This window comes from Nicotiana attenuata, chromosome 7 (assembly GCF_001879085.1).
Source record: "Nicotiana attenuata strain UT chromosome 7, NIATTr2, whole genome shotgun sequence".
NCBI lineage: Eukaryota > Viridiplantae > Streptophyta > Magnoliopsida > Solanales > Solanaceae > Nicotiana > Nicotiana attenuata.
In genome coordinates, this window is record NC_031995.1 from 12,850,211 (window position 1) to 12,860,389 (window position 10,179).

Consider the following 10,179-nt stretch of genomic DNA (forward strand, 5'->3'; position numbering starts at 1 on the left):
TTAAAAAAATGATATTCATTAATATAGGTACACGCGCAAAGCACGTACCCTGAAACTAGTAAAAAAAACATGCCAGACCCAAGTGTGAAATATTCTTAGATTTAAGGTGGGTGTCATTCTTTTAAATCTTTGAGTCATTGTAATTATTTCAACGAATAGCTTCAAATTTGATTAAATTGTACGCACGTCATCAGTTAAGAGAATATATTATCCGTTTATTTTATTGTAAGTCAGAAACACACCTCAGCACGTGTCGGACTGATATATAGAGTATATATTTTTTTAATAAACCAAATGTCTGAAAATATTTTGTTGTTGAAAGTTGGATTCAAGAGCTTTTCCTGCTTCCCAAATAAATTATGTAAAGCTTCTCATATAAAAACTAAACCATTACAAACGAATATTTCATATTATTAATTAATCAGCAACATTATTATATTAAGCGCAGAAAACATGTAGAAAATGAATTAAATTTTCTAGAACAATGAATATGCAGGAAAAATAAGAAGTTAGAATGTGAAACTATGAGCTAGGGTGTACAAATCGAACCGAAAAACCGCACCAAATCGAAAAGTTAAACCAAACCGATTAAAAAACCCGACTAGGTTTGGTTTTATTTGGTTTGGCATTGAGTAAAAAAACCCGAACCAAACCGACATATAAATATATAATTTTAATATATACTTTTAAGACTTTATATAGAATTTTCTTTATAAAAATTCTAGAAATATTTGGGATTCTCTTGTGGAATATAATATTTAATAGAATATGAAGTACACCATTTTTATTAACCTTAAATAATGCGTTATATGAGTTACTGAAATGCGTCAATTTCTTTGTTCTTCCATGTTCATATGTCAAAATTTATTAAATTCTTATATCTTTTTCGAATTTGAAGTGGTATTTCGATAATGTAAAATTAAATAGAACTTATCATTAATTAGGTATCATATAGATTTTATGCTTAATTATTAAATTCGTTTAACCGTGAAAGTATACATTAACGAAAAATTATTGTCAGACGACTACAAAATAACTATGTGTTATTAACAAAATTCTACCATAAAAATATTTTAATAGATCAGATATTTGTCAATTTTTACTAAACATGTATTTACTTATAAAATGTTTAACAAAGTGTGACGACCCGACCCGTCGTCTCAGGTGTTACTGCTTCGTTTCTCCCATTTTATGTTTCCTTATGTTTCGTTATCGGTATGTGGTGTGTTAGAGTTGATTTGGATTGGTTTTGATAAGAAGTGAGACACTTAGTCTCTTTAAGGGAGGCTTAAGTTGGAAAAGTCAACCGGACGTTGACTTATGAGTTAGAAGGCTCGGATGTGATTTTCGGTGATTCGGTTAGCTTCGGGAAAATGATTTATGACTTAGGGGTACGATCGGAATTGATTTTGGAGGTCCGGTGTAGAATTAGGCTTGAATTGGCGAAGTTAGTATTTTGGCGAATTCCGGTTGATAAGTGAGATTTTGATCCGAGGGTCGGAATGGAATTCCGAGAGTTGCTGTAGCTTCGTTAGGTGATTTTGGATATGTGTGCAAAAAATTTCAGGTCATTCGGAGGTGTTTTGGTCGGGTTTTTGATCGAATGCGTAATTCGGAAGTTTTTAAGAAACTTAGGCTTGAATCCGATGTGATTTGATGGTTTTAGCGTTGTTTGAAGTGTTTGAGGATTGGAACAAGTTTGAATAAGGTATTAGGATGTGTTGGTGTTTTTGGTTGAGGTCCCGGGGGCCTCGGGGTGAATTCGGGTGGTTAAACGGAAGGTTTTTGGAGTTAATTGCAGGTTCAACCTTGCTGGTATCTGTTGGTTTCGCACCTGCCGTTATGGGACCGCAGGTGTGGTCTCGCTGAAGCGATTGGAAGATGCGCAGAAGCGAAAGTCTTGTCCCTTGCCAGATTCCGCATGAGTGGAAGGAGGACCGCATAGGCGGCCTCGCAGAAGCGAGCTAGACCTCGCAGGAGCGGAATTTGGAACTCTGGTCAGGTTCCGCAGAAGCGGAGAATTGGATCGCTTAAGCGGTCCCGCAGATGCGATTGGGGACCGCAGAAGCGGAAGGTTGCCTTAAGTGAAAGGTCCGCAAAACTGGACGTTGACCGCATAAGCGGAAGCCGCAAAAGCGGTACTGGATCCGCAGAAGCGAAATGCCTGGCAGTTAAGTGAAATTAATCATCTTCGTGAATTTTTGAAAGAACAACATTTTGGACTTCGGACTAAGGAGATTTTGGGCGATTTTCGAAGAGGGTTTCGAGGGCTACATCATGTATGGATTCTTGGGCTTAGATTATGTTGTTATTGTGTATAAACATGAATTAACACTGAAAACCCAAGGAATTAAAGGGTAAAAATGGGGTAAGTTAGGGTTTGAGAAATTAGGATGTAAAAATGGAATTTGGAGGGTCAAACGAACTCCGATTTTGGTGAATTTTATATGTATGGACTCGTGGCGAGACGAGAAATCCGGTGGTGTAAATTTCGTAATTTTTCGAGAAGCGGGCCCGGGGCTCGGATTTTGCTAGTTTCGAGATTCTTGCTAATTTTCGATTGTTTTCGATTGGGTATTGTTCCCTTGGCATATTATGATGTATTCGCTCTGATTTTGGTTAGATTCGACGCGCGTGGAGGCCGATTCGAGGGGCAAAGGCGTCGCGAGCTAGGGATTTCACCGGTTCGAGGTGAGTAATACTTGTAAATGATATCCTGAGGGTTTGAAACCCCGGATTTGCACATTATAGTGCTGTATTGTGGTGACTTGCACGCCAGGTATGAGCGTGGGGTAGAGCACCGTTGGGGATTGTGACTTGGTCTGTCCCGGTTGTTGATTTTACTGCGTAATTGACTGAAACCTACTTGATGCTATCGTGATTTGGGTTGATTGCCATGTTTTGGGCTTCGTGCCGATTATTTGAATCCTTTAGGGATTATTATCACCGTTTTCACGAAACTTAGCATGTTAAATGACTTCAGTCCTAGTTAAACACTGTTTTGAAATGTGCAGTCATATTGCTAAAAGTTTAAAGACTTAAATTGCATTTTTCTGATGTTTTGAGTTAAAAGCTAGTACTTGGCATTGCCCGAGTGGCATTTGCATGCATATACATATCTGGACTGAGTGTGGATCGGGCTGCACGCCGCAGCGATACTATGATGATATTGCGCTTGAGCTGTAAGAGCCCCTCCGGAGTCTGAACCCCCACAGTGAGCGGGGGTACCCAAATGGATTGGGCTGCACGCCGCAACGGTCATGTGCATTGCATTGCATTCATGCATCGGTTCCTATTTGTACTACGTGTCATGACATTCAGCACTCTCATTTCATTGGCATTCATGCTACTTCTTGCACTGTTTACCAGACGCCCTGGTGTTAATTGTTAGTGGAGTGTTGTGCCCGAGGGGCTGACTTATGTGCGGACGTGCATTGTCTGAATACGCATTCATTTGCTCGACTGTTGTAAAAGGATATTTTCAAAAGAGGTTTTTAAGCTGAGCCAGATATTTTCTAAAGGATCTTTCACGGTCTTACTGTTTTCTAAAAAGGGTTGTACTGTCCTATATAGCATGATAGAGTGCTCTTACGTGATTTCTTGCCTCTCAGTTATTATTTACTCTTATTACCACTGAGTTGGAAGTACTCACTTTACTCCCTGCACCGCGCGTGCAGTTGCAGGTATTGTTCACCCGGTAGCGGGTTATTAGCTGACTGAAGGTAGGGCTATTGTAGCTGAGCAAGGTGACCGCCAGCGTCCGCGGCACCGGATGTTGCCTTTTGATTTTCCAGAATTTTTCTTTATATATTATTATTGACCCTGTAGTTGTGTTCAGGTTTTCTTTAGATGCTCGTGACTTGTGACACCCCGGTCGGGTTGTGTTGGGTTGTAAATACTAGTTATTATTGTCGTTAAGCTGTATTTATCTATTCATTTATGTTTAATAATTGTTAAAGTGAAAGGATCTGGGTTAGTTGGCTGGCCTTGTCTTCACGAGAGGCGCCATCACGACCGGGATGGAAATTGGGTCGTGACACAAAGTAAGGCTGAAATAATATTTATGTAACAAAAAAATTCGAAAAACCCGACGAAACCGAACCAATCCAACCCGATATAGTTGGTTTGGTTTGGTTTTAATAAAAACCGAACTTACCCAGTCCATGTCCACCCCTACTATGAGCTATTAAACACTCAAGGATCTAGCCTAACGGTTTAGGCCAATGAAGCCGGTGAAAATTATGAACTCCAACACTTACGCTAGTAAGAGATGGCAAATATCCAGTAAAATAATGAAAGTGCTCACAAAATGGGTTATACCATTGTTGTATTAAAAAATACCAATAGTGGCTTATCTAGAGCATTACGCACGGTTCACAGAAATTCAGTAATTTTTACCCAAACCTTGTATATATTAAAAAAATTCATTTAGATAACTAATATTAAACTATGAACATCAGTAATAACTGTATATTAACTTGAAATCGTTATAAAACCATTGAGATCGTTATAAAACCACAGACTTTAAATTTTGGATTCGCCTCTGAAAGTAATGTATTGGTCGAGTTGGTGGCATACTAAAGAATGACATCGTAGAGCATAAAATATTGTAAAATGTTAGTTGGTGCTAAGGCAATAATTGTAACCCTATCTTTCACTTCATATCTTCTTCCCTTTGTGGAAGACACCACGACCATATTGGCAACAATTGCAGTCAGACGCTACTTCCACTCCCTCGTTTCCTTTTCCTTTTTCTTCTCTTCTTTCTACTTTACCTCAACACCTAAGCTTTTATCCGAAAACCACGTCTTCTTTTAAACAATTGCTTTATTTAATTCAAAGTGTCAATAATACCTCGCAGTTTTACAATAATTCAATCTTTGGATATGTGGAGATTGGAGATTCACCAAAAGAACCATCATTTTGCTTACTTTCTTTCAAGTTTGACCATCTTTTCATCATAATAATAGTACTTTATAAACTTCCAAAGCCAATAGCTCGCCTTCTGGTTAATAATTCTTTTTTTTGAGAATGAGAATATAACGATAAAGTTCTGGTTCTGGTACTCCAATCCATGTCAATCAATATAAAGTTCACAATAATGTCAAAAACCGATTCAAGTGGTTAATCTTAATGAACATATCTCAGTCGATGTATTGATAGGAACTCACATTTTTCAAATGGGACGTAAGAGAGCACTTTGGTGCATATTCTCATAAAGAAGATTCTCCTAGGTACCCCCTACAATCTTTTGATCCCTTCTAATCATTCTATGCATATAATTTTACAATTCTATATTTCTAATTCCACACTCCCCCCCCCCCCCCCAAACAAACCAAAAGGAGACGTTACAAACACAACATGTAACATGCAATATGGAAAAGGTTGGCAATTTGGCACGTAAACACTTAGCCTTTCTTTACTTTTTGATGCATAAGATTTTTTAATGCAAAAGATGTTGGCAATGTGATTGATCTTACCATAATGATATTTAATTTGTGACGTGAAATCATTGGTTAGATCAAGCAGAATACTAAATTAAAAAGACTAATGACCCGTAAAAATTCAATCGAACGACTGGTATGTTTAAGTACACAATATGCTGATATTTTTGTACAACATCAATACGATCAAGATTTAACCACATTGCTAATTTAAAAAAGACTAATAACATGTGAACATTTAATGGAATCAATTGTAACTTTATGTACACTGTGTTATGAAATCAATACTGTCTGATCAGTCACATCACTAATTTAAAAAGACTAATGGTCTGTGAACATCTAATCGAAAAAATTTCGTAACTTCAAGTACACTTAATATATTTTAAAATAAAATCAACACTGTCAAGATCAATCACATTAGTATTTTGGAAAGACTAATGGCTAGTGAATATTTTGATGGAATCAATTGCAACTTCAAGTACACAATTTTGTTGATATTTTTTATATGAAATCAAAACGGTATGATCAATCACATTACTAATCTAGAAGACTAATGACATGCGAACATTTAATGGAACAATTGTAGCTTTAACTTCACAAGGATGACGTACCTCATAATATTCGTGTGCCTAAACTTAGCACTACAAAGTTTTGCCCTGAGCTAGCTATCAAACTTTAAAATGCCTAAAATCCACAAGATAGAGGAATTTTCAATTCAGTAGTGACAAGTTTGGTGCACTGCCAATGGGAGAGCACCTAAAGAACAGAACAGCAGAAAAATGTAAAAAAGAAATGTAGGATACCCCCCCCCCCCCCATTGCATTGCCGATGGTCAGGCGCAAAACTACGGTACCTACATACATCACTCAGTTGGGGAAATTTCTAAAACATAGATTCTCACTGAACTAACCAGCGCGCAAAAACTTATGTACTTCTAATTTACATACATCTGTTAACAAAATGTAGAAACAAACGAAAGATATAATATACAGCCATAATTTCTCTGACAAGAATTATTACCATGGATCACGGCAATAACAGAGTCATCAACTATGAGAGACGAATAGCAAAAGGAGAAATACAGTCTCTTTGAGCCGGCCACCTGTTCACTTTGGTTGTCAATCTGTCATATGCATAAACATAGATGTTTTTGCAAGGAATTAGTATCCATGACTATGAGCATAGATGGGGAATAAGTATTATCTCGAAGAACAACGATACATTTTTTGAATATTCCAAAATATTAAGACATATGAGAACATATTAAACCAATTCAAGAACATTTGAGCTCATCAAAAGCAGACAACTAACAGAAAGTAGCAACAAATAAAAGGGGGCTCTGTCCCAATTTACTTTTCCTAGAAGCAAGTGATGAGTAGGTCCAGGTGACTAGGCCACTTCATCTAAAAAGTGGAAGGCTTTACGAGTAATTAATTAACAAATTCTGTACACAGATGAAATCCAACAGATTTTGTCCCCATCTGCTGATCACAAAATGGGTAGACAATGAAAATTGTGTGAAAGGATTTGTCTATATATACAGAAAAGCAGCAGTTACTAGTGCACACTTGTGACCTTACAATAGAAGTGCTCTCAAAGAGGTTGAGTTTGTGCAAATAAACAATGAAGGCAGTAAGTGAACTATTCATTAGATCAAAACCCTTTATTGCTGTCATTTTTCTCCAATTTGGGCTAGCAGGCATGGATATCCTCACCAAAATGGCATTGAATGAAGGGATGAGCAACTATGTATTTGTTGTATACCGCCACGCAGTAGCCACTCTGGCTATTGCTCCTTTTGCAATAATTCTAGACAAGTATGTCTCTCTCTCTTCCTCCCTCCCTATGTTCGATTGACGCGTTTGCAACCTCAATTTTAGTCGAGTTACCAGTAGGACAAAGACATACAAAAAGTGTCTTCTTCTTATTCCCATAATTTTTTTTTTTTCTTTTTGATTTGCACCGGGTGTCCGAGTCTCTAAGAGACTCGACTAATCCCGGGGGTGCACAGGCCCTCGGCAAGGAGTTTCCCGCAAGTGCACCACGGTTAATTCAGGTTTTACCCAGTCCGATGGCCCTCAGAAATTGTTTGAACCCAGTGGATTTCGAACTTGAGACCTTGAAAGGGAGCAAACCCCAAGGCTCAAGTCTGTTACCACCAGGCCAACCCCAAGGGTTTCTTATTCCCATAATTCTAGCGAGAATGAATGACAAGCTAAATGTTTCTTAACAGGAAAATAAGACCAAAGATGACTCTCAAAATATTCACTAAGTTGGTACTTCTTAGCATACTGGAGTAAGTCTCCAACACTCAAAATTTATTTTTTTCCATGGAGTCAGTATCTAACATAAACATGTTTCTCTTGACCAATAGGCCAGTCATCGACCAGAATCTCTACTCTATTGGCCTGAAATACACAACAGCAACTTTTGCAGCTGCAATGTGCAACATACTTCCCGCCATTACTTTTATAATGGCCTGGATATTCAGGTAAATCATATGCTTTTTTCATTCTACAGATATAATCACACATATGAACACCAGCAAAGATAAACTAACAAGGAAAACCCAACATGGATTCTGCCAAAACAACCAAATGACGATGTTAACTGTGTTTGCACATATTTTCTTTATCCTAGGCTTGAGAAGGTGAAGCTTACAAGCATTCGCAGCCAAGCCAAAATAATTGGGACTATCGCCACAGTTGCAGGAGCCATGATCATGACGCTGGTACAAGGTCCAGTCATTGAACTATTTTGGACAAAAGGAAATTCCAGTCATGAATCTCAAAGTGGTGGGTTAAATCTAAGCCATGCTATCAAAGGTTCCCTCATGATAACAATTGGGTGCTTCAGTTGGGCAGCATTCATGATTTTGCAGGTAACGATAGACCTTACTTAGAGATAAATTATTAGGAAATAAGCGATATATCTGACTCTAATACGCTATGCATAGGCAATCACACTGCGGACCTACCCTGCTGAGCTCTCACTCACTGCTTGGATATGCTTGTTGGGAACAGCTGAGGGAGCCATAGTAGCAATGGTAATGGAGAGAGGAAAGGCTGCAGTGTGGGCCATAAAATGGGACACTAAGTTTCTTGCAGCTGTATACAGTGTAAGTCAAACTTATGAGCAAGACTGAGTCGATTAAATCTTCTTAGAACACGACCATACAAGAAAAATTTAAAGTATCCATTCTTTATATGTTTATCCATTGTGTGTACCATATTATCCAGTGCTGTACCATATTGTTTATCTGTTGTATGCACCATATTGCCCAGTTCTGTACTACTCAATGTGACAGAACCTGTTAACTAGATGCTCTACTGCTTATGCACATTAATGTTTCCTAACTACTGTAGCAAGAAACTTTACTTCTGCAGCATGAGAGAAACGAGAAAACAAATGTAGAAGCATAGCTTTTCCAATCACTCATAAAGTTAAGCCTACCAAAAGCTTCTCACTTTCCATGACCAATCCAGGGAATATTCTGTTCAGGACTCGCGTATTACATCCAAGGAGTCATAATGAAAGATAGGGGCCCCGTTTTCGTCACAGCTTTCAATCCATTAAGCATGGTTATCGTAGCTATACTGAGTTCATTCATTCTACGGGAACAAATGAACCTGGGAAGGTAATTCTTAATTTCTTATAAAGCTCTTATAAGTTACAACCAACAAAAAACTAATGTAACACTTTCTACAGGGTACTTGGTGCTGTTGTGATCGTTTTAGGCCTTTACATTGTCCTGTGGGGTAAAAGCAAGGATCAAAAATCTCCATCAACCGATGAACAAGCAATACCAACACAGGAAACGACACATGGAAACAAAATTGACAAGGAAAATTTAGGTCAGACAATTATCCACATCAGTCCATCAAGAGGAACAACTGTTACCAAAGATGAAAGAATATAATGATCTTCTCTTCGGGACTATATCTTCCAAATTCCAAAAGGAGGTCGGGCTACAGAGCAACCTCTTTATCTAGGAAATGAGCTCCTCTTCAGCTTCATCTAAGAATTAATAGTTATTAGTTAAAGATGGTTTATGTATGAAGAGGAGTTTCTTTCTGGTTTAAGGCAAGGAAAAAGAATCTCAAGTCGTCAACATGTGCCCAAAATTTGGGCCAGTTAAACAACCATTTTTTGCAAACTTCTGTCAGAACTATAGAATGACCAAACTATGGTAAGCCAACAGGCTTTTTCTTATGGTTTGTTAAACAGATATTAAGCATGTATAATAACAGCAATAATCATGCCCAGATATGAAAATAAGGTGGATCCTGAACTTAAGATCTAACATACCGAAGTTCTATCTAAAAATATTTCCTAAAGATCAGTGTCTAAAAGACTTGGACAAGTCAGTCTTAGCAGCTATTCCATTGTATGGGTCAGGCCAATTTGGACTAACTGACATTATGCTACATTTCAGATACTGCTCAATCACCAATCACACACCTACCAATGCTGGCCATAGATGTCTTCCCGCCAAAAGAGAAAAAAAACAATGGAACTAAACGAAGGCACTAAAGGGCTTTAGAGGGATATATTCGTGCATTAAAATCAGAAGCATATAATTAATAGCACCATTGCTTGATTACTATAGTATGAGAAACCTTGTGCATATTCGCCCATATGTCTTCTATGGTAACCATCTGTGCAAGGGCTAGTTACAGACCTCTTCTTGATAAGCAGGACTTGTTACAAACTAAATGGTGACTGTGTAATTGAA

At 37.9% G+C, this 10,179-nt stretch overlaps 2 protein-coding genes across 5 annotated transcripts in view; one reads left to right on the plus strand and one right to left on the minus strand.

Moving 5' to 3' along the window:
* The window catches only part of LOC109228704, a 10,616-nt gene continuing 6,468 nt past the window's right edge, over positions 6,032-10,179 (minus strand). For all 3 annotated transcript variants that reach the window (XM_019393876.1, XM_019393873.1, XM_019393874.1), the window contains exon 6: positions 6,032-6,567. The gene's annotated coding sequence lies outside the window, so the exon portion shown is untranslated. The remainder of the gene's footprint in view (positions 6,568-10,179) is intronic.
* Positions 6,917-9,747, plus strand: LOC109228706 (WAT1-related protein At2g37460). Of its 2 annotated transcripts, XM_019393877.1 has the most exons (7): positions 6,918-7,261; positions 7,678-7,740; positions 7,819-7,935; positions 8,085-8,325; positions 8,401-8,562; positions 8,930-9,081; positions 9,153-9,747. In XM_019393877.1, exons 1-7 carry the CDS (start codon positions 7,068-7,070, stop codon positions 9,361-9,363), a joined length of 1,140 nt encoding a protein of 379 aa, XP_019249422.1. In that variant the 5' UTR covers positions 6,918-7,067; the 3' UTR covers positions 9,364-9,747. The 2 variants fall into 2 exon arrangements, with proteins under 2 accessions (XP_019249423.1, XP_019249422.1); XM_019393878.1 differs by lacking the exon at positions 7,678-7,740 and having other exon boundaries at positions 6,917-7,261.

Bases quoted from the DNA above. Each gene is read 5' to 3' on its own strand.
- LOC109228706 (XM_019393877.1), top strand. From the start codon at position 7,068: ATGAAGGCAGTAAGTGAACTATTCATTAGATCAAAACCCTTTATTGCT. The intron at 7,936-8,084 runs GTAAATCATATG...TCTTTATCCTAG, and splicing joins ATAATGGCCTGGATATTCAG to GCTTGAGAAGGTGAAGCTTA. The intron at 8,326-8,400 runs GTAACGATAGAC...CGCTATGCATAG, and splicing joins CAGCATTCATGATTTTGCAG to GCAATCACACTGCGGACCTA.